General features: G+C 48.3%; 1 protein-coding gene across 1 annotated transcript; it reads right to left on the bottom strand.

The window, feature by feature from the left end:
- Window positions 1-9,250: 9,250 nt before the first annotated feature.
- Window positions 9,251-23,382, bottom strand: LOC129703413 (growth hormone secretagogue receptor type 1-like). The gene is made up of 3 exons (XM_055645818.1): window positions 23,108-23,382; window positions 17,526-18,490; window positions 9,251-10,174 (listed from the first exon to the last, which is right to left on the bottom strand). The coding sequence occupies exons 2-3, from the start codon at window positions 18,304-18,306 to the stop codon at window positions 9,879-9,881; spliced, it is 1,077 nt and encodes a 358-aa protein (XP_055501793.1). The 5' UTR covers window positions 18,307-18,490; window positions 23,108-23,382; the 3' UTR covers window positions 9,251-9,878.
- Between the last annotated feature and the right edge of the window lie 1,426 nt (window positions 23,383-24,808).

Raw genomic sequence — 24,808 nt, 5'->3', positions numbered from 1 at the left:
AACTGTGTTAAGGGTGTACCGCAGATGATCCATTGTGTTAAATAACATCTGTGGTCACCTCTAATGGGTACTGTATAATAAGCATCTTTTAATATGATGCTTGCCATGTAGTAACCTAGGAATCAATTGCTTAGCAATAACAAAGGTTCCCATCTAGTAATGAATATATAGTACTCAAATTAGTCAAATCTATGATGATGTGGCAACCACCATCTAGTTTATGATAAAGATTTTGGACACGAATTCCTGTGATTCGTGTTGGATATCCTCCATTACTCCTTTTTTATATGGGCACTGTAGTTCAGCATGCGCTTTTGATTTTTTCTTTGCCTGTAAGCACGAACATTCGGTTCGGTACATGCTGAACTGGAGGATTATGTTTTGTATAAATGCTATGGTATAACCCTATACTTTTGAAAATATAAGTGTCGGTAGTTAATTTATTCCATGCATCCAGATAGAATTGTAATCTCCCACCAACCTCGTAAGGAACCAGACCCACCTACCTCCATGGTTACTATTGGTAGGTTTGTTACTTTTTCGGCATCCTCCGTGGACGTTGAGGTGCCGGTGTCTGGATCTGTAGTTGGGTCGGTGTTGAGGGTTAGCGCATTCCCCAGGAAGTAGTTTTTAGACGTTGCTTTAATGAGCCCCAGGGTTTTACCCTCTTTGTCAAGTTCTTTTACCTGTTTTGATAAGTTGCCTCCAAATAGTAATATTGGTGGTTTGGAGGTTCCAGGTTTGCATAGGCCTGCAAATTAGGGTCTAAAGCCGGTTGGATGGCACTTCTTCTAATGCTGTTTACTCGTATTGGTAGTTGCAAAATAAAGCCAGTGCATCCTGGTGATCTTGTGTCATGTCTTTTTTGTTTATTGTGCGGGCGAAACCCGTAATTCCCGCTGTTAGGACTTTCAGAACTTTCTGTTGTTTCAAGTCCCTGGCTCTGCCATGTTTTCAAATACACTGGTTGACACTGGGAACATTCAGTGTTTTGCAGTTCCCTGATGGTAAGTGTCTTCCAATAGGTTTTCTTGCACCCCATGTGCACTAGGGGTATGTTCTGCACCCCTCTTCAGGTTCAGCCCAGAATTGACCCCCTATACTCCCCTCTGATGAGGGAGAAACACTGTGCAGCCCTACAAGAGGTACTGCTGTAGGACTTACTAGCTGCCCCCTGTGACTAGTCTCCATCTCCCGGAGCCTGCCACTTACCTGCTCCAACAGCCGCTCCAGCTGGCTCCGATGCTCTCGGGCACTGGCCACTCGCTGCTGCTTCAGTTCCTGCAGCCGCTCCAACCGGCTCCAATGCACATGGTCACTGGCCGTCGCGGCTGCTCCTGAAGCCGCTACTCCTGAAGCCGCTCCTGCTCCAGTTCCTGCAGCCGCTCCAACCGGTTCCAATGCTCACGGGCACTGGTTGTCGCGGCTGCTCCTGAAGCCGCTCCTGCTCCAGCTCCTGCACTCAGCCCAGGATTGACCCTCCGTGCTCCCCTCTGATGAGGGAGAAATACTGTGCAGCCTCACAAGAGGTACTGCTGTGGGGCTTACTAACTGCCCACTGTGGCTAGCCTCCATCTCCCGGAGCCTGCCACTTTGGAGTATTTCCTCCTGCAGCCGCTCCAACCGGCTCCAATGCGCACGGGCACTGGCCGCTCGCGGCTATTCAGAGTCAGACTCATCGGAGTCAACAACTCTGTTGGTTTTTTGCTTCGGTCTACCAACCCGCCGTGGCCGGTGCGGGAGCGAAGTGGGGCACAGCTGTTCCCATTTCGGGAGATTGGCGTGCCGTTGGCTGCTGCTGCCGGCTGCCCGCAACTCCGCGGTTCTCCCCCGCCAGCTTTCCCGTAGCTTTCGTGGATCTGGTCCATGTCTCCACCTGGAAGGTAAGTGGAAGGAACGCAGAGTCTCCTTACCTGCTGTTCCCGGCTTTCAATTTTGCCGCTAAGGGGAACGTTGTTCCCCCTGCTGTGACTCGTTGCAATGCGTGTAGCGATATGACACGCATGCGTCCTGGCGGGGTTCTTCACGTAGTTACTCACATGACTCCGAAGTAAAATTAGATACAAGACTTCTTAATGGTGTTGTTCAGTCAATTCTTGTATTTTGACAAATTTTGTCTGAGGATGTTGCCTGGACTCACGGGCCTGCGAAATAGGGAGAGCATGAGCAGGCTAGGACTTTATCCCTTGGAGCACAGAGGGCTCAGGGGTGATCTTATAGAGATGTATAAAATCATGATGGGAATAGAGGGTGAATACACTGAGTCTTTTGCCTAGGGTACTGGTACTATGTTTAAGGTGAGAGGCGAAGGATTTAATAGAAACCTGACAGGCAACTTTTTTACGTGGAGGTGGAGCAAGCTGCCAGATGAGGCAGTTACGGCAGGTACTGTAACAACATTTAAAAGCCACTTGGACAGGTACATGGATTCGAAAGGTTTAGAGGGTTTAGAGGGTTTAGATAAGGTCCAAAATGGGATGAACTTAGATTGGGCAAATTTGTCAGCAAGGACGAGTTGGGCTGAAGGGCCTGTTTCGGTGCTGTATGCCCCTGTCCCACTTAGGAAACCTGGACGGAAACCTCTGGAGACTTTGCGCCCCACCCAAGGTTTACGTGCGGTTCCCGGGGGTTGCAGGTGGTTGCCGGAGGTTGCAGGTAGTGAAAGCAGGTAGGGAGACTGACAAAAACCTCCGGGAACCTCCGGGAACCGCACGGAAAACTTGGGTGGGGCGCAAAGTCTCCAGAGGTTTCTGTTCAGTTTTCCTAAGTGGGACAGGGGCATTAGTCTGTGGTTCTTTGAGAGAGGAATTTCTGAGTAGTTAACATCCAGATATGTCGATTTCATTAACTTTACCACCAATCTCCACCCTCGATTTCACTTGGACTATCTCCAGCACCTCACCTCCCCTTTCTTAATCTCTCTGTCTCCATCGCAGGGGATATACTGTTGACTGACATCTACTACAAACTCACTGACTCCCACAGTTATCCGGACTACATCTCTTCCCACCCTGCCTATTGGAAAGATACTCAATTTCTCTGTTTCTGCCGCACGGTGGCACAGCGGTAGAGTCGCTGCCTCACGGTGCTTGCAGCACCGGAGACCCGGGCTCGATCCCGTCTACGGGTGCTGTCTGTACGGAGTTTGTACGTTCTCCCCGTGACCTGCGTGGGGTTTCTCCGAGATCTTTGGTTTCCTCCCACACTTCGAAGACGTGCAGGTTTATAGGTTAATTGGGTTGGTATGAGTGAATATTGTCCCTAGTGTGTGTAGGGTAATCGGCAGGGATCGTTGGTCTGTATAGACACGGTGGGCCGAAGGGCCTGTTTCCGTGCGGTATCTCTAAACTAAACTAAAAATCTGCTCCCAAGATGAGGCGTTCCATTCCATGACATCAAGATGAGTTATTCCACACATTCAATGGGAAGAGGTGTTGTATCCTTAAAGTTTATTTATTCCTTCCTTCCTCGAGGAAGCAGGTGAGTAGTCATCCTCATGCCCTGATCCTATGTATGCTTGGAGGTCATCCAATGGACAGCAGCACAATGGCGCTGCTGGTAGAACTGCTGCCTCGTAGCGCCAGAGTCCCGGGTTCGATCCTGACCTGTGTGTGGAGTTTGCACTGTGTGTGGAGATGGCCTGTGCACACAGGGTGGGCCGAAGGGCCTGTTTCCACGCTGTATCTTTGAACCAAATTAATGCATTAAGCAGGATGGAGACCCAGGGTGGCACGGTGGAGCTGCTGCCCGACAGGACAAGATACCCGGGTTCGATTCTGACCACGGGTGTTGCCTTTACTATCTTTGTACATTCTCCCTGGGACCACGTGGGTTTCCTCTGGGTGCTCGGGTTTCCTCCCACATTCCAAAGAGATGCCGATTTAAGGGTCGGTGATTGGCTTTGTTAAAAACATTGTAATTTGTCCCCAGTGTGCAGGATATTGCTAATGTAAGGGGTGATCACTGGTTGGCGCGGACTCGGAGACCGGGAGGGGCCTGTTTCTGAACTCTATCTCTGAAGTCTAAAGTAAAGCATCTTAAAATAAACTTTTCCAACGTTGTATCTTCTTGGGAGTATTCTCATGGGGCTTCAGCATTAAACATAGCCCTTGTTTAACCCACCAAATAAAAACGGACTCCAACTTTTAGACAACTGTGCCCGCACAACTAATGTCAGACATTAAAGAGAGCAACTTTACCGATCCATAAATATATTTATTTCACTCATACACATTGCCAGTTGAAGCCAACAGATTAAGGACAAGGCACGTGCTTAGAGCTTTGACAGCAGGAAAGAAACATTCACAAACAGTACACACACAAACTGCAGATGCCGGTTTACAAAATGCTGGAGTATCTCAGCAGGTAAGGCACCATCACTGGAGAACATATCGGGGTCAGCACCCTTCTTCAGACTGATTGTCGGAAGGGGGAGAAAGATGGGAGAGGTGGAGGTAGGTCAGAATCTGGCAAGTGATAGGTGGATACAGGCGAGGGGGGAAGGTGGATTGATGGGCAGATGGGTGGACACAGGCCAGGAATGAAAAGGTGGCAAAAGGCTGTGAGGATAAGGAGAGAAATGTGAAGCCAGAGGAAGGGATGTAGGTGGAAGGGAATAGACAATAGACAATAGGTGCAGGAGTGGGCCATTCAGCCCTTCGAGCCAGCACCACCATTCAATGTGATCACGGCTGATCGTCCCCAATCAGTACCCCGTTCCTGCCTTCCCCCCATACCCCCTGACTCCGCTATCTTTAAGAGCCCTATCTAGCTCTCTCTTGAAAGTATCCAGAGAACCGGCTTTCACTGCCCTCTGAGGCGGATGGGTGGAGCAATGGGAAAGGAGGACTTCAATGTTCATACTGTTGGGTTGTAAGCTACCCAAGCGGAATATGATGTGCTGTTCCTCCAGTTTGCATGTGGCCTCACTCTGGCAGTTAACCCTTTGACCAGAAATGTCACCCATACATTTTTCTCCAGAGATGCTGCCTGACCTGCTGCGTTATTTCTTCCAGCAATTTTTTTCGTTCTTCGGTATCAACCAGAATCTGCAGTTCTTTCCCACACTTAATATTACAGATGAATGACTGACAGCAGAACAGCTCACTTCTGATACAGGCCCAAACCATCACACAACAAACACTTCACACCGCACACATTTTAATAAAAGATACGGGAACATTGACACTTTGCAAACAACTGAAATGATTTTGCTGAAAATTGTGCAGCTATAATGTGTTTCTTTTTACACGAAGATGGTTTATACGCAATGCATATGCAACCTAATAACTGCTTTGAGTGGGCAATGATCATACAAGCACACTTTGTTCACAGCCTTGCGTTTAATTTACTTTAGTTTAGTTTAGTTTAGTTTAGTTTAGTTTAGTTTAGTTTAGTTTAGTTTAGTTTAGTTTAGTTTAGTTATACAGCATGTAAACAGGCCCACCGAGTCCATGAGAGACCTGGGTTTAATCCTGGCCTTGGGTGCTATCTGTATGGAGTTTGCACGTTCTCCCTGTGACCACGTCGGTTTGCTCTTGTTTCTCCCACATCCCAAACACGTGCGGGGCTGTAGGTTAATCGGCCCTCTGTAAATTGCTCCTAGTGGAAAGGGAGTGGATGATAAAGTGGGATAACATAGAACTAGTGTGAACAGGCCCTTCGGCCCACCCTATCCACGCTGGCCATCTCCCCACACACCAATGTTCGCATGGACTTGGTGGGCCAAAGGGTGTGTTTCCATGCTGTACCTCAAAACTAAACTAAGGTGAGACGGGGGAGGGGGGGTATGTTTGGAAATTGGGTGGAGTAAAGTTGTAGATGAAAAGGAGACAAAACTGCGTTAGATAAAGACAGAAGAACAGTGAAATGTAAGGAGGAGTGAGAGGGAGGGATGTGAGTGGAAGGGGGGAATGACAGGATAAAAGGAAATATGAGACGAGGTGATGAGGGCGGTTTATATCCAAGGTTTACTTTGTACTAGTGACACATTGTTGATGAGCAGAAGCTTCAGGCAAACCGCATTGTCAAACAGACTGGGCACCACAGTGGAGTATTGGTAGAGTTACTGCCTCACAGCCCCAGAGACCCAGGTTCGATCCTGACTACGCGTGCTGCCTGTACAGAGTGCTGCAGATTCCTCCCACGTCCCAAAGAGTTAATTGGCTTCAGTAAATTGTAAATTGTCCCTTTTGTTATCAGGCAACTGAACCATTCTTTCAACGACTAAGGAGCGGCCCTGAGCCACCACCTACCTCATTGAGACACTCAAACTATCTTTAATCGGACGTTACATTACTTTATCATGCACTAAACGGTATTCCCTTTACCTTGTACATTGTGGATGGCTCGATTGTCATCATATATAATCTTTCCACTGGCTGGTTAGCACACAACAAAATAGCTTTTCATGTACCTTGGTACACACAACAATAAATTAATGTAACGTGTAGGATAGTGCTAGTGTAAAGGGTGATCGCTGGATAACACGGACCCGGTGGGCCGAAGGGCCTGTTTCCACGTTGTGTCTCTATTGTCTAAAATAAGGTCTAAAGGGTGCAGGTTAATTGAAGATAAGGACCTTATCCATGCCAAGCCCGAGGAGATTCTGGTGAAAAGGCTTTTACAATAGCAAAGAAGAATTCTGTTGTCTCTGTTTAAAAGTTGAGAGGCAGGAGAGGAGTGCACTACAGTAGTCAGACCAATTTGGAATGAATTGGGAAATGGGAAATACCGTAAACACATCTGCCTAGAGGATGTTTGGAAATTCTTGCATGTATACACAATACAAAATGTTTTTATGAATAACACCCAGCCATTCTAACATCGTTCAGCATTATCAACAACATAAGTTAAATAATTTATGTTTATTAATTCACAGGCCTTATGGGTCACCAGCAATGCAACGATGTATTGATGCATTTAACATGCGTTTGGACAGGTATAGACAGGGAAGGTTAAGAGAGATATGGGCCAAACGCAGGTAGGTGACACAAGTGGAGACAGGGCATCCTGGCTGGCATGGACAAGTTGGGCCGAAGGGCCTGCTTCTGTGATGTATGACTCTGACTGATTCATTTTCCTAGTGTAACTTTCACCGTCCTAAGTCAATTATTAAAATCATAGCGTTTTATCAGGTCTCCCCTCGGCCCCCAACGCTCCTGAGAAACAACTTAAAGCTTTAATCCAGCTTTAATAAACTTCTGTGTCGAAAGGAACTGCAGATGCTGGTTTATACCGAAGATAGACACAAAGCGCTGGAGTAACTCAGTGGGTCAGCCAGCATCTCTGGAGAAAAAGGAAGCACGACATTTTGGGTCAGAACTCTTCTTCAGACTGAAAGTCAAGGGGAGGGAACCAGAGGTAGGAAAAGGTCTCTCTCTTGCCTCCTTTTCATGTCATCTCTTATATCCTAATCCCTCCCCTGTACTTTCAGTGTGAAGAAGGGCTCCGACTGGAAACATCACCCATTTTATTTCTACAGGGATGCTGCCTGACCCGTTGAGTTACTCCCTTGAGGTCTCCCTTCAATCGCCGATGTTCCAGAGAAAATTATCTAAGTTGGTCATAAATGCAGTAGAACAAGGTAACAGGCCATTCTGCCCACCTTGCACATGCTGACCAATTTCACCGCAGAGGGAGTTGCTTCTGCTCTCTGAGCCTGGATTTGGTGTAAATATCATGTCACCAGATAAAAGCAAGCGAGGATAATTCATGGGTGAGTGAAGATTCTGTGTCTCAGTCAGACAAGGGGAATTGCGGGAATCACAACAAAACTTAAGTGGATAACGTTCTGTTTTTTCTCTCGACATTTCCAGAAACCGCTGGCACAATGTGAGCCAATTCTGCTCCGCTGGGTTTACAGAGCTTGTGGACGGGCTGGGTTGAGCTCTAGATCATCAAGAGTTCCAGGGAATTTAGTATTGTTTTGTTTAGTTTGGGGATACGGTGCGGAAACAGGCCCTTCACTATCCTACACACATACTGGGGACAATTTACAATGACACCAAGCCAATGAACCTACAAACCCGTACATCTGTGGAGAGTGAGAGGACACCGGAGGTCCCCAAGAAAACCCACATGGTCACGTGGAGAATGTTAAAAAAACTCCCTACAGACAACGCCCGCAGTCAGGAGCAAACCCCCGGGTCTCTGCCGCTGTAAGGCAGCAAATCTACCACTGCACACTTCTTTTATCAATCATCGAGCACAGAACTGTACAGCACAGGAACAGGCCCTTCAGTCCGTAATAGCCGTTCCGAACATGATGCTGAGTTAAACTAATCTCCTCTGCCTGCACATGATCAAGCAAATAGGTGTGATACAGTGCTGTCATAATCGTAAATCACTTTTTAGGGCAGGCACCTACGGATGTCGAACCGGTTGGCATCATGATCCCTGCTGCAGACTTCTGCTGCCTCAAACGCAAGAAGAAGACACCCACAGGAAGCCCTGCAAACTCACCATACCTTAGGTTTACTTCCTGGTATATTATTGTCACCTGTACGGAGGCACAGTGCAAAGCTTTGTTTTGCAGGCTGTCCTGAACACATCACATAATACTGTACGTAAATACAATCAAGTCAAATTCAAGTACAATGGGTTGGGCAAAGGGGGGGATACAGAGTGCAGAATGGAGTAGTGCACCAGTTCCAGGGACAAAGTCCAAATGTCCTCAATGGGATAGAGGTGAATCGGATAGTATTCCAGTTCATGGAAGGACCATTCGGAAGCCTGATAATAGAGGGGAAGAGGTGCACGCGTTCAAGCTTCTGTACCTTCTGCTGGGCTAGAACGGGGAGTCTGTGAAAGGGCAGCATGCTGTGACAGCGCCTGTGTGTCGGGATTAATATTTTTCTAAATTATACAATTTTTGGGGCTCCTTATGTTGCCGGCATTGATCTCCCATCCCTAGTTTCCCTTGTGAAGGGGGGGGGGGATAGTAAGCTGCCTCCTTGAAACCCTGCAGTCCTTCTGGTAAAGTGCTGTTAGTTTTTAGTTTAGTTTAGTTTACCATTTTTAGTTTAGTTTAGTAATACAGCGTGGCCACAGGCCCTTTGGCCCACCGAGTCTGCGCCAATGAGCGACCCCCCCCCATACACTAGTTCTACCCTACACATTAGAGACTATTTACAGAGGCCAATGAATCCACAATCATGCACATCTTTGACAACAAAACTGTGACGCCCCAAATTTGTACAAAAATCACAGTTATAATTTTCTTTTTTAAATTTTTTTAAAATTTATTTTATTTTATTTTTTATTTTTATTTATTTGGACAGTTGTCCAAATATTGTTCCGACAACACTTAGTGTAAGGTATGCAGTTCTATGCTGTAGGAAGGGTGAGATTAATCTAGAGAGGGTGCAGAAATGATTTGCGAGGACTTTGCTGGGACTTGGTCTCTGGCTGTGTGAGGCAACAACTCTACTGCTGCAACACTGTGCCACTACTGGTCTTGATAGGTGAGATGAAACGAGCAGGTCAAGATCATGAGTTCTTGCTGTTATCCATGCAATGCTGCAAGATCAAGCTGTCCCTATGCGGGTGTCCAAGATTACGGGGAGAGGGCAGGAAAATGGGGTTGAGAGGGGAAAAATAGTTCAAGCAGAATTGAATGGTGGAACAGACTTAATGGACTGAATGGCCTAATTCTGCTCCTATGCCTTATGATCGAATGGCGGAATAGACTTGATGGGCCAATTGGTCTAATTCTGCTCCTATGTCTTATGGTCATGATCTAGTACCAGACACGTCCATCCTTACATGGGCGACTACCAGACTCTTGGCCCATCTCACCAAGTCTGCCTCTGTTGACGTCCAGAGATGCGGAGATGTGTGCGGGCATTGCGGCCACCCTTGCCCGTGGACATCTAGGGTCAAGTGCTGACCGAGGACTCAGTGCAGCTGTGCTCCTTGACCTTGGACGGAGTCCTCCTCGGGTCCTGGTTGATGCGGAGAAGCTTGAAGGCAGCCACCCTGTATTTCTTGGACATGATGTTGTAGAGGATGGGGTTGATGGCAGCGCTCAGGTAGAAGAGGACACAGGACACCAGGTTGCAGTACTGGCTGATCAGGTACATCTGCTCCGTCCATTCCTCGAAGGCCTTGGAGAAGAGGTAACGACCGATGTGGAACGGCAGCCAGCAGAGGACAAAGGCAAAGATGACCACAGCTACAAGGGATGTAAATGCAAAAACATTGTAATCGCAAAGGGGTCAAACGTTAACGGGAGTCAGGGGAGAGGGAAACTAGAGGTATGGAAAAGTACAAGGAACAAATGAATGAAAGGTGTGAAAAGAACAAATCAAAGCCAGCAATGATGTTCAAGGAAAGGTGGAGCCCACAATGGTCCATTGTTGGCTATTAGTTTAGCTGTTGTCCTGCTTAGTTTTACTCTTCTTTTCCTCTCGTTAGCACCTTTTCCACAGCCAATAATAGACCATTGAGATGCAAGGTGCTCTGCAAAGGGTTTTTATCTTAATTTACAGATACAGCATGGAAACAGGCCCTTCGGCCCACCCAGTCCACGCCAACCATTCAACACCATTCACACTAGTTCTATGTTTTCTAACTTTCTCATCCACTCTCTGCACAAGGGAGGGTCGGCAGAGTTGGTCTTGGCATTACGTTCAGCACAAACATTGCTGTAGGTTTGTTATTGTCATATTTAGTGAAGTACTGTGAAAAGATTTGTATTGCATGCTATCCAATCAGAAATATTATTAACATAAATAAGCACAATTAAGTCTAACTCAAGTACAATAAATAGAGCAAAGGGGAAGATACAGAGTGTAGAATATACTGCTCAGCATTGCAACACATCAGTTCCAGAGACAAACACCAATTTCCGCAATGGGGCAGAGGTGAATCGGACAGTACCCTAGCTTGTGGAAGGACCGCACAGAAGCCTGATAACAGAGGGGAAGAAGCTGTTTCTGAGTCTGGCGGTGCGCGCTTTCAAGCTTCTGTACCCGCTGCTGGACAGGATCAGGGAGAAGAAGGAATGGACGTCTTTGACTATGTTGGCTGCTTTTCCGAGGCAGCGGGAAGTGCAGATGGAATTGTTGGTGAGGAGTCGGCTTTCTGTTGCCAAAGGGCCTGTTCCTGGGCTATACTGTTCTAGGTCAATGACAGAGTAAAATGAGGAATGGTGGTAATTAACGCTTTCTACTGTTCCATCCTTCCATCAGTGACACAGGCATTGCCAAGTTTAACCTACCCCTGATCCCAACTCATAGGCTGCTTTCAGATCCTGCTCTGTCGGAAATCTCTAGCCACCCCCTTGCTTCCTCTAGCCACCACCCCTCAGCGCACCCCAAGCCCTGGAGAGAGTGATTTTATCACTTCCGGCTGCCTGCTCTCCACAGCCTCCAACCTTATCTTCCCCCAGCCCTCCATGGCCCAGTTTTACCATCTCCCTAAAACCCCATAAACAGAACAGCCCTGGCAGACCCACTGTTTCTTCCTGCTCTTGCCACTGAAATTATTTCCATCCTATCATCTTTAAAGCCCTGTCCCACGGTACGAGTTCATTCCAAGACCTCTCCCGAGTTTAAAAAAAATCAAACTCGTGGTAAGCACGGAGAATGAATGTAGCGGGTACGTCGGAGCTCGGGGATGTCTCTTAGCGGCTCGTAACGCTAACGGCAGGTACTCGGGAAGACTCGCTAACGGCAGGTAAGCACGGGAAGACTCGTGAAGATTTTTCAACATGATGGAAAAATGTGCACGAGAGCCCCGAGTACCGACGAGTGGCCATTGCCGTAAATCTCCGAGTCTCCAGGGCAAACTCGGGAGAACTATTGGAATGAACTCGTTCCGTGGGACAGGGCTTTTACTATGTTAGAGCCTGAAGAGGTGGCTCGACCTGAAAGGTCGCCAATTCTATTCTCCAGAGATGGTGCCTGACCCACTGAGGTACTCTTGCACGTTGCCTCTACCCTAGATCAGGAATGCCTCTACAGTGACTTGAGCTGATCCACGCCCGTGAACCCAGCACTTTGTAAAGAAAATAATTCCGATTTATTTGAGGACCCAAGATAAAATCTTTGAGAAAAGTAAAATTGATGTGGGATGAATTGCACACTTAAGTACAAATCTATTTCCAGACCTCTGCTTGCATATACAGAAATCTTGGCAAAAGTCCCAATGATTTTCCTTTAAAGTTCATTAGAAACAGTTAGAATGACCACGTGTGGCCACACAAGGCAGGAATCTGTGTACCCAGTCCATCGTACAAACCAACTTGTCCCAGGCAACTGAACTGTCCTCTGATCAGCTTGAGTGCGGACCTGACCTCCCATCTACCTCAATGGCGATTTTTAATCTTTCTTTAATCAGACTTTATTGGACTCCCACATTATATCTTGTACAGAAAGTTGTACCCTTTACCCTTTATCTCTGCGCTGAGGATAGCTTCTGTAAATTGACTTCTGCAAATGGCAAATTGTCGCTAGTGTGTGGGATAGCGCTAGTGTAAGGGGTGATCGCTGGTCGGGGGCCAAAAGGCCTGTTTCCACGCTGCATCTCTCAAATCAGGTCAAGTCAAGATTACACTCAGACTGAAGAAGGGTCCTGACCTGAAACATCACCTGTCCATGTTCTCCAGACATGCTGCCTGACCCGTTTAGTTACTCCAGCACTTTGTGCCTTTTCCTGTTCTCAGTGCCCTGGCCGATGTTTTCATAGAGTCTGGGGGTGACGAGTAATCTGCTGCCCGTCTCTGACACAACCCCTCAGGAATGCTTTTAGCTGTGGCACGCTCACAAAGCAGCACTTTCTACAGAAAATGCTTAGATTTATTCCAATACATCATATGATTGCTTTGGGGAAAGCGTAATTAATGGGGGATAAAGTGCAGTTAGGAATGGCTGATAAAATCACAAAGGAACAATGTGAATGTATCCAGCACTGTTACCACAGTGAAGTGACTATCCCGTTACTAATATCTCAGTGACAGAGTCGGGTTGTAAGGAAAACTCTAAAAGGAAGGGGACAGGTTAGAAGTTTTGGAGAGGGAATGTCAGAGGTCGGAGGCTGGGAGTTTGAGATGTTGGTCTGTAGTGATGGAGTGATGGAAATAGGTTGTGCAAAAGGGAAGAATGGTGTGTGTGTGTGAGTGAGAGTGTGTGTGTGTGTGTGTGTGTGAGTGAGTGTGCATGTCTATGTCTCTATAAGTGCAAGTGTGTGTGTACATGTGTGTTTGCACGTGTCAGTGTACAGTGTGTGTGCATATATTCAAGTTGTGTGCACATGTACTGTGTGTATGGTCAGTGTAACTGTATATGTATGTGTTCACATATGTGAGTACATGTGTGTGTGCATGTTTGGATGTGTATTTGCTTGTGCGTGAGTGTGTATGTCTATGTGCATTCTGTGCATGTGAACATGCATATGGGTGCGTGCATTGTCAGTGTGTGTGCAGTATGCATGCATGAGTATCTGTGTGTGTAGTGCATGCATGTGTGTGTGTGTATGTATGTGTGCGCACATGTTTGTGTGTGCATGTGTGTGTATGCCTGTACATACACATCTGTGTGTGTGAGAGCATGTGTCATTGTGCAGTGCAGGTGCATTTACATGCATATAGTGTGTACGTGTGTTGTGTGGTACAGGACCCTTGCAGCTTTGCTTCATTCCATTAAACAATCTCCACACATTCTCTTCCGTCCTGTCTGTAGCTATTCAGGAAGATTTGAGTGCAGCTCTAAGCCATTGCCAATGAGTGAACAAGACTAAAGATACACATAAAATGCTGGAGGAACTCAGTGGCTCAGGCAGCATCTTTGGAGAAAAAGAATAGGTGACGTTTCGGGTCAGAACCCGTCTTCAGTCTGAATGTGACCTGGTCCTGTTTTCCTGAGATGCTGCCTGATCCGTCGAGTTACTCCACCACTTTTGTGTTCATCTTCGGAATAAACTAGCATCTGCAGTTCCTCCCTCTGCCCAGTGGAGTACAGTAATTCGATTTAATTTGTTGGGGAAAATGACAGTAATTGAAAATCTATCCACATCTCTGAGTTGTGTAATTGAACCTTGCCAGTACACAGATGGTGATAAATAGTGTTTTACCTTTGCTTAAATGACATCCTAATTAAGTTGTTAAACCCTTTACAAGATATCCTGTATGACAGGGCTAATCCTGATTAAACACGACACATCGTGGTTATAGACTTGGACCACTTCAAACTCACCTCGTAAAAACATCAGAGCATGCAAGATCTTCCTGTTCATTCTATTGAGCCAGGGAGAGATGGGCAAGACTCTGGCAGTGGGAGGTCACAGGGGGCTGTACGGTCAAGGATTGGTGATACAGGGAGGAACTTGGAGACAGAACTTCAAATTGAGAAACAAGGGTCACCTATCCATGTTCTCCAGAGGTGCTGCCTGACCCCCGCGAGTTACTCCAGCACTTTGTGCCTTACTTTAAAATGGAGACTGTTTTTAAGGTGAGAGGGGAAAGTTTTAATAGGAACCTGAGGGGCAACCTTTTCCCCCAGAGGGTAGCTGATAGATGGAATGAACTGCCAGAGGAGGTAGAAATAAGGAACTGTAGATGCTGGCTTGTAAAAAACAAAGCACAACATGCTGGAGTAACTCAGCGAGTCACGGATCACTGGAGAACATAGATTGGTGAAGCCTTGGGGCAGCACCCTTTTTATTCACCATTTTATCTACATCCTATCAGGTCTCTCCTTAACCTCCGGCATTGCAAGTCTGTCCAACCTCCCCTTGTAGCTATTATTCCCTAATTTAGATTTAGTTTTAGTTGTAGAGATACGGCGATGAAACAGGCCCTTTGATCCACCGGGTCCGTGCCGACCAGCGATCCCCGCACATTAACACTATCCTGTAATTCTTCTTTACATTTCCCAAGTCGGCCCTGCATTCGCTGTAAGGCAGCAACTCTACCGCTGCGCCACTGTGAACGCTCAAAATCCTGGCAGCGTTCCGGTAAACACAAAATGCTGGAGTAACTCAGGCAGCATCTTCAGGGAGCAGGAATGGTTGACCGATTTGCGTCGAGACTCTCAAGGGAGATGGAGGAATCCAGCATCTGTACTTCCTTCCGACAGCTTTCTGGTCAACCTCTCCTGCACCCTCTCCAAAGCCCCCACATCCTCACTGTAATGGGGGCGACCAGAACAGCACGCGGCACTCCATGAGTGGCCAGATCTTGAAGGAGTGGCAGAGTGAATGTTAGTGTGCAGGTGGATACAGATCATCTGAAAATATTTAAAGAGACTGAGATGAACGGAGATGAGGAAAAACCTTTTCACACAGAGAGTTGTGAGTGTGTGGAATTCTCTGCCTCAGTGGGCGGTGGAGGCTGGTTCTCTGGATGCTTTCAAGAGAGAGTTAGATAGAGCTGTTAGGGACAGTGGAGGTAGGGGATATGGGGAGAAGGCAGGAACGGGGTACTAATTGTGGATGATCAGCCATGGTCACATTGAATGGCGGTGCTGGCTCGAAGGGCCAAATGGCCTGCTCCTGCACCTATTGTCTATTGTCTATAATGGGAAGAACTTCAAAGGATATAATTAAGATTTACTGAAGATGAATGAATGTCAGATGAAAGAAAATTGAAGGGAATAACATTGGGCGATGTTGATTGACAATTCCTCTGCAGAATGAATGGGAAATGAAAGGGAAAGTTTTGTTGACCTTTTAATTAAACATTTCTCATTGGCAATTATAGTTCAATTATCCGGGAATATTACGGAGACGATAAATGAGCTGTCAAAGGCAACTTCAAAGGATCGCAGCGTCAAAGGTTAACTGAGAAAGTTATTGAAAAGAAGAAATATTAACAAGGTTTCCCGAATGACTGACCTTCTTGGAAAAGCATTTACTTAAGGTCAACATTCAACCAGTTAAAAGAGAAGTACTTGGGTCTTGGAGAAAAAGGTAAAATCAGGGATTAAAAAAAACAGCGAGTGCTGGTGTAACTCAGGGGGTCAGGCAGCACCTCTGAAGAGCATGGAGAGGCCACGTTTCGGGTCGGGACCCTTCTTCAGACTGATTGTGGTGGGAACATGGGGAGAAACATGGAAGAGAGGTGCGGGAAGGACAAACTGTGGTGAGTGATAGGTGGATACAGGTAACCCCAGTTTTAGATGTTGCAGGTGGACTCAAAACATCACCTATCCATGTTCTCCAGAGATGCTGCCTGACTCGCTGACTTATGCCCCTGTCCCACTTAGGAAACCTGAACGGAAACCTCTGGAGACTTTGTGCCCCACCCAAGCTTTCCGTGCGGTTCCCGGAGGTTTTTGTCAGTCTCCCTACCTGCTTCCACCACCTGCAACCTCCGGGAACCGCATGGAAACCTTGGGTGGGGCGCAAAGTCTCCAGGGGTTTCCGTTCAGGTTTCCTAAGTGGAACAGGGGCATTACTCCAACAATTTATTTCTTTTTTTGTAAACCAGCATCTGCAGTTCCTTGAATCTCCTCGCTAAATTCAGGGATAGTTTAGTTAAGTTTTGAGATTCAGCATGGAAACGGGTCCCTCGGCCCGCCGAGCCCACGCCTGTTCTATGTTGGCTCTGTTTCTTATTGACTTACTCCACACTTGGGGCAATTTACATACAGGGACCAATTTTCCTACAAACTTGTACATCGTTGGGTTGTGGGGAAAAAAACGAAAGAACCGGGAAGAAAACCTACACTGTCGCAGGGAAAGCCTGCAAACTCCACGCAGAGAGCACCCGAGGTCATGTTTGGGGTCACTGGTGCTGTGAGGCAGCAGCTTTACCAGCTGTACCACTGTGCTGCCCTAATGTGGTACAGTTTCCCCTATGATTCCCAGACTAGGGAGACACAGTTTGCCTTGGACTCATACAGGTTGAAACTACCTGGACCAGCATTCTATTGTCCACCAATCCCTGGTTGGAGGAATATGGGCCAGGTACAGGCATGTGGGACTAGTTTGATTAGCAACTTGGTCAGCATGGAGGAGTTGGGCCAAAGGGCCTGTTTCCATGCTGTATATTCTATGACTCGAAATCTATGACTCCCTGTGAAACAGAGTCCCCAGTCTTTCCCCTCTCTCTGAGAGTGAGGCCCCACTCTCTCCCCTCACTCACTCATGTACAGTACTTTGACATGTCGAGATTAGAGAGAGAGTGTGGGAGGGAGAGAGAGAGAGAGAGAGAGAGAGAGAGAGAGAGAGAGAGAGAGAGAGAGAGAGAGAGAGAGAGAGAGAGAGAGAGAGAGAGAGAGAGAGAGGGAGGAGGAGAGGAGAGGGAGGAGAGGAGAGAGAGAGAGAGAGAGAGAGTGAGAGGGATGGATGAAGAGAGAGGGAGAGAGAGAGTGGGAGGAGGAGGAGAGAGGGAGTGGGAGAGATGGAGGATGGGAGGGATGGGGAGATGGAGCAGAGACTGGGAGGGATGGATGGAGAGAGGGAGAAAGTGGGTGAGGGAGAGGAGGATAGTGGGAGAGGGAGGAGGGGGGAAGGGAAGAGCAGGAGGGGGAGAGGGAAAGGGGGAGTGGCAGAGAGTGATGGAGGGACTGGAGGTAACTCACCCAGCATCTTCACCGTCTGCTTGTGACTCTTCTCCCTGTGACTAAAGTTGGGTGTGATAGCCTCCCTCCCCCGCCTCCACAGCTTCCTGCCGATCAGACTGTAGAAGACGGAGAGGCAGAAGACAGGCAGGAAGAAGTAGGCGGTGGAGACCCACAGCATGACGTTGAGCAGGCCGGAGGTGTGGGCGAACTCCGTGGGCGTGCACTCGCTGGTCAGGAGGGGGTCGGTCCCGTTCTGGTAGCGCACGCTGACCAGGATGAAGATGGGGGCGGCGCAGGCCAGCGCCAGGGTCCAGAGGAGGCAGATGACCACCTTGACGCGGCTCTTGGTGATGACGGTCTTGGCCCTGAGGGGGAAGCAGATGGCAAAGTACCTCTCCACGCTCAGGGCGGTGATGCTCAGGATGGTGGAGTAGGTGCAGCTCTCGCTGACGAACTGGAAGAGCTTGCAGAGCAAGTCCCCGAATATCCAGGGCCTCTCCTTCCACACGCGGTACAGGTCCAGGGGCATGCAGGCAAAGATGAAGAGGTCCGAGAGGGCCATGCTGGACAGGTACAAGTTGGTGGTGGTCCGCATCTCCTTGTACTTCAACACCACCACCATGGTCAGGAGGTTGCCTGCAATTCCGACCGTCGCCAGCAGGACGCAGAGGGTGGTCACCGTGGTCAGGATGGGGACGGGGAAGAGATGGACCGGGTGGGCAAATGCAGAGGCCAGATGGTCCGGGGGCTGGAGGCTGCAGTTTTGGCTGCAGTTCAGGGCGGCCAGGAGGTTGGCCATGGCCGGTCACGGGGCTAGGAGGGTGAGGTGGTGGCCGATTGCCCCCGTCGTGTCAGGCTCCAGGCAGTGGCGGGAGGAATGATATCTCACCATCTCAGCAGCACTGCCGAGATAAGTCGGTGCTGGATGCCTAACTGGGAAACGGTGCAGACAATCCCAAATCCCACGCCTCCAGATTCCCAGCCTACAAAGGAAAAGAGGGTAAAAAATAACGGAGCCATAGAGCCCACAGAGCACGGAAACAGGCCCTTCGGCCCAACCTTCCAATGCCAACCAATGCTGACCCCCCATCAGTCTGAAGAAGGGTTTCGGCCAAAACGTTTGCCTATTTCCTTCGCTCCGAGATGCCGCCTCACCCGCTGAGTTTCTGTAGCATTTCTGTGTACCTAATGCCAACCAAGATGCCTCATCTGCATTTGCCCCACCTGCCCTTGTTTGGCCCATATCATTCTTAACCTTTTCTATCCGAAAGTATTTTAAATGCGGTTACAGTACTTGCCTCAACCACCTGCTCTGGCAAAAAAAGACACAGAGTGCTGGAGTAACACAGCAGCATCTCTGGAGAACATGGACAGGTAATGTTTCGGATCGGGACCCTTCTTCATTCACGTACCAGTCCAAATGTTTTTTGAATGCTGTTATTGTACCTGCCTCAACTACCTCCTCTGGCTGCGCGTTCCATATACCCCACCTGTGTGGAAGAAGTTACCCCTCAGGTTCCTATTAAATCTTTCCCCTCTCACCTTAAACCCATGTCCTCTGGATCTTGATTCCCCTACCCTGCATTAAATAAACTCTACATTCAGCCTATCAATTCCCCTCATGATTTTAGACACCTCTGTAATGTCCTTGGCCTCCTGCGATCCATGTAATAAAGTCCTAGCCTGCCCAACCTCTCCCTGTATCTCAGGCCCTCGAGTCCTGGCAACATCCTTGTAAACCATCTTTGCACTTCTTCCAGCTAACTGACATCATTCTAATAGGATGACCAAAACTGAAAACAGCCTCACTAACGTCTTGTACAACTGTAACATAACATTGCAATGCAGGATTCCAGCATCTGCAATTCCTTGTGTCTGCAGCCGAATCAAAGTCCTGCAACATGACTTTCTGGTCCTTGTACTCCATGCCTGATCTGTAGACTGTAGAGATAGCACAGAAACGGGCCCATTGGTCCACCGAGACCACGCCGACCAGCATTCACCACATACGCCATCAATATCTTACACACTGGGGACAATTTACAATTTTACCGAAGCCAATGAACCTACAAAGCTGCAAGTCTTTGGGATGTGGGAGGAAACCGGAGCACACGGAGAAAACCCACGCAGTTAAAGGGAGAACATGCAAACTCCGCACAGACAGCATCCGTAGTCAGGATCAAACCCGGGTCTCTGGCACTGTAAGGCAGCAACTCTACAGCTGCGTCACCGTGCCGCACTGCTGCCCCCCGTATACGTACTGCCCGCCTTCTTTACAAGTGCAGGTGGACTCTGGTTCTTCACAACACCCAGTGTGGGGCGCAGAGAGGAAGATGTCCCGATATATATCCCAGGCAGCATGCGAAAGTGGCCAATTGGGGAAATCTCCGACATTGTAGACATAAGGAATTGCAGATGCTGGTTTACAAAAAAAGTGACCCAAAGTGCTGGAGTAACTCATTAGCTCAGACAGCATCCCCAGAGTACATAGACAGGTGACGTTTCAGGTCTGAAGAAGGCTCCAGACCCTAAACGTCATCTATCCATGTTCACCAGAGATGCTGCCTGACCTGCTGAGTTACTCCACCACTTTGTGTCCTTCTGTGATGACATTTACCTCTCTCTCTCTCTCTCTCTCTCTCTCTCTCTCTCTCTATCTATCTCTTGCCCTCTTACTCTTTCTCACGATCATCTTTGTTTCTGCTTCCTGCTCTCTCATGCTCATTCTAAAGGCCCTGTCCCACTTACGTGTTTTTGGAACGCAAATTACGCGACCTTGTCGTCGCGTTGATGGGCACGGGCATCGTGTGGCCACGCGGGGCCGGTCCCACTGAGAAGCGCGGAGGCGTATGGAGTTGTGCGCTGTATCACGCGCCGCTCCGAAATTATGTAGCGAACTAAATCTTCGCACGCCAAGGACACGTAAGTGGGACAGGGGCTTAAGCCATTTCCTGCTGCGTCCCTCCTGCTCTCCCATTTCCATGCATCTGCTTGCATTGCTCCCCGCTGTGTTTGCTCACTGTGTTCCTGTCAACATCGCACCATCCTCTGACGGTTGTCAAATGGTATAGGGACTTTCCAAAACGATGCAGAGGTTCCAAGGACCAGGCGGTTTCCTTGTCAACCTCCCGCTTCATCCACCTCAATAACTCCACCGCCTGCTCATCCTCTCTCTTCCTCTGCAGCTCCCTCTGTCTGCCCCCTCTCTATCCCTCCCTCCATCTCCACATCACAGTTTATATCTCTCTCCTCTCTCTCTCTCTCTCTCCTTCTCGCTCTCTGTCCCTCTCTCTCTCTCTCTTCTCTCTTTCTCTCTCTCTCTCTCTCTCTCTCCCTCTCTCTCTCTCTGTCTCTCTCTCTCTCTCTCTCTCTCTCTCTCTCTCTCATCTCTCTCTCTCTACTCTCTCTCTCTCTCTCTCTCTCTCTCTCTCTCTCTCTCTCTCTCTCCTCTCTCTCTCTCTCTCTCTCTCTCTCTCTCTCTCTCTCTCTCTCTCTCTCTCTCTCTCTACCTGCCGACCTCTCTCCTTTCCTATCCACACATCTCCACTTGCCAGACGGTCCTTCTCTTTCCTTCCCCATATATTCACCCATTTCTCTATCTTCAATATTTCTGTAATATTTTTTCCCTATCTCTCTCTCTATATATTATATATATATATATATATCATCTTTGTCTATCACTTTCCCTCTCTAGAAATCTCTCTCTTCATCTCTCTTTCTCTCCCTCTTTCCTACCGTCTTTTTTCTCTTTTTTTCTCTCTCTCACTCTCCCTCTCTCTCTCTCTATATATATATATATATAGCCCTCCCTCTCCCTCAAAATCTTCTCTCTCTCTCTCTCTCTGTCTCTTTCTGTCTCCCTATCTCTTATTTGTCTATTTCCACCAACCTGGTTTCGCTCCCCACATATTCACCCATTTCTCTATCTTCAATATTTCTGTAATATTTTTTCCCTATCTCTCTCTCTATATATTATATATATATATCATCATGCCATCAGGGAAGGCGGGTGGTGGGGGGGAGGGCAATGTATATTTTATATCCGGCCCCTGCCTCCATTCTCAATGTGAATCTCCCAAATCACGTCTCTCAGGTCAGGGCGGGGACATGGGAAACCCTCAGAGCCCAAAATGTAATATTTTGACAAGAAAAATCTGCTCATGGTGCTATGGGAATGCCACCGCTATCCCCACTGGGATGTGTTCCCAGGCCGAGAGCGAAGGGGAAAGGGGGGGGGGGTGGGGAGAGGGAGAAAGGAGACGGAAGGGGGGGGGAGAGAGAGGAAGGGGAAGGGGAAATGGGGAGAGAGAGGAAGGGGAATGGGGAGAGAGAAACAGGAAGAGAGAGCGATAGATTGAGAGGATGAGAGAGCAAGAGAGAAAGAAAGAGCGGGGATGAGAGAGAGATGGACAGAACAAGAGAGAGAGAAAGGGAAGAGAGGGTGAAACAAAGAAAAAGAGGGAGGGATGGAGAGAGAGAGACAGAGAGACAGACAGGGGAGAGAGGGAGAGAATGAAACAGAGAGAGAAATGCATGAGACAGAAACAAAGAGACGAAAGAAAGATGTGTGGAGAGAGAGACAGAGAGAAAGAGAGAGGAAGGGGTGTAAGAGAGAGAAGAGAGAGAGAGAGCAGGGGGAAGGCAGGTGAGAGAGAGAGAAAGATAGAGAAAGTGAGAGGGAGAAAGATAGAGAGAGAGAGAAATACAAAATCAAAAGCTCTCTGAGTGCCAGAATCATACAGAGGCAGAGAGGGAATGGAGAGAGAAAGGGGACAAGCCAAAGAACAAAGTCCCAGCAAAGAAATGGAGCAAGTGTCACAAGTCACACAATCACACTTTGGAAACAGGCCATTCAGCCCACTAAGTCTGTACTAGCCATTAACTGCCCACCAACTTTACTCTAATCCCAGTATTGTAGAAACTCCATAAGCCCTGCCACCATTCTACCGCTTGCCTACGGACTCGGGCGATTGATGCACCCCTCCTCCCCCCCCCCCCCCCCCCCCCCCCCCCCCCCCCCCCCCGCACATCCTCAGGATGTGGGAGGAAACTGGAGCACTCGGGAGAAACCCAACTTCCAAGTGGGATAACATCCAGTGGAAACCAGAAGTAGCAGGCGTGGAGGAGGGAGACTGGCGGAGGAGTGCAAGGGAAGGAATGAAATAGAGAGACAGAGCCAGAGAGGGAGGGAGAGGGAGGGGGAGAGGGAGAGGGGGAGAGAGAGGGGGGGAGAGGGAGAGGGAGAGGGAGGGAGAGGGAGAGGGATTAACAAAGAGTTGGAAACTAGTCTCAGACCAGTAACACAAGCACAAGAATATTCAGAAAGATAGACAGAGACAAAGTTGGAGACAGGTGGAGAAAGGCTTATTTGCCAAACGCCAAACATAATGTAAATTATCCCGTGCATAGATCAGAGAGTAAGAAAAATAAAATACAATAATCAAGAGTGTAACAAAATAATTGTAAAAAGTAGTCATTGGTCAACAGCTAAACTTGTTAACGGTAATAATTAGACACTGACAATATCAGCTCAGTAATGAAACAAGAAATTCTCTGATGTTACAACAGAGAGTATTCTCAGAGAACAAAATAAGTATTACCTTCCATCCAGGTGTTAACTGTGGCTTTGAGGTGGTTGGTCCAGTTTATGGGTTTTACTGAGAATGAACGTGATCCCATTCACAACCCAAACATAGTTGGCTCTTGATGTGAGGTTGTCCCACAACTTGTGTCAGTGTGTGCGAGGGGCAGGCCCAGGGAAGTCAGTGCAGTCTGCACTGCGACCACTCCCCTTTGCTGTTGCACTGTGAGTGTCCACTGCTACTGTGTGTGGGAGCAGAGCTCTCCCCCACTCGTACATGCTCTGCTTCAGTCTCACTGCGTCAGAGAGAGAGAGAGAGAGGGAGGGAGGGAGGAGGGGAGAGAGGGCACGATGGAAAGAGAGGGGGAGGGAAAGGAATAAAGGGAGGGAGAGGGAAGAATAGAGCGAGAGAAAGGGAGGAAAAAGGAGGGTGAGAGATCGTGGGGAGGAATAGTGGAGTGAAGGAGGAAGAGACAGAGAGGGAGGGAGGGAGGTGGAGGGCGGGAGAGAGGGAGGGCGGAAAGGATAGATGGATATGGGGCAGAGAGAGAAAGGGAGGTAGAGAGACAAACAGAGGAAAGCAGGGTGTGATGGAAGTGTACTGTAGGTACCTCCCGATTATAAATCTTGTGGCGGTGTCCAAGTCAGATGATGTGGAGGAAATTCCATTGTTAAATAGATAGAAATATCTCCAATGGAACAGGGGTGGGGGGCAGAGATTCACTTGTGTTCCTTCGGATTTTATTCCCAGGACGCAGCTTATATTTCAGATTTCCAGCAGGATATTTCAGACTTACAGTCACACATCTTAAAGACAGACTTCAGACTTTCCTTTGGACTTTAGAGATACAGCGCAGAAACAGGCCCTTCAGCCCACCGTGTCCACGTTGACCAGCGATCACCCCGTACACTAGCACTATCCTACACACACTAGGGACAATTTACACTTTACCAAAACGAATCAACCTACAAACCTCTGCGTCTTTGGAGTGTGGGAGGAAACCGGAGCACCCGGAGAAAACCCACACGGTCACAGGGAGAAGGTACAAACTCTGTACGGACAGCACCCGTAGTCGGGATCAAACCCGGGTCTCTGGCGCTGTGAGGCAGCAACTCCACTGCTGTGCCACAGTGCCGCCCTTATCTTAGCCAACTACATGAGAAAAATATGTAGGGTGAATACAGAGTTTTTTTACCCAGTCTTTTAGCCAGGTTTGGGGTATCAGGAACCAGAAGACCCGGGTTTAAGGTGAGAGGGGAAAGATTGAATAAGAATCTGAGGGACAACTTTTTCACACAGAGGGTGGTGGGTATCACACGGAGCAAGCTGCCAGAGGAGGTAGTTGAAGCAGGTACTATAACAACATTGAAAATACATTTGGACAGGGTGCATGGATAAGAAAGGTTTTGGGGGGATATGGGCCAAACGGGGGCAGGGAGGACAGTGTAGATGGGACATGTAGGGCAGTGTGGGCAAGTTGGGCAGAAGGGTTTCCACGCTCTATGTGACTCAGCCGTCACAGGCTCAGTCTCATACACATGGACAGCTACAGTTAGGGCAAGTAGCAGCAAATAGACCGAATGGCCTTCCTCTGTTCCGTGAACATCTATGATTCCATGACGTTGTGCGTGTGGCCACACACACACACACACACACACACACACACACACACACACACACACACACACACACACACACACACACACACACACACACACA

The sequence above is a fragment of the Leucoraja erinacea genome, chromosome 14 (assembly GCF_028641065.1).
Source record: "Leucoraja erinacea ecotype New England chromosome 14, Leri_hhj_1, whole genome shotgun sequence".
Lineage (NCBI taxonomy): Eukaryota > Metazoa > Chordata > Chondrichthyes > Rajiformes > Rajidae > Leucoraja > Leucoraja erinaceus.
The sequence above is the reverse complement of the archived record's forward strand: the minus strand, read 5'-3'. Positions and strand labels throughout refer to the sequence as shown.

Bases quoted from the DNA above. Each gene is read 5' to 3' on its own strand.
- LOC129703413 (XM_055645818.1), bottom strand. From the start codon at position 18,306: ATGGCCAACCTCCTGGCCGCCCTGAACTGCAGCCAAAACTGCAGCCTC. The intron at 10,175-17,525 runs GTGAGTTACCTC...CATCCCTTGTAG, and splicing joins GCAGACGGTGAAGATGCTGG to CTGTGGTCATCTTTGCCTTT.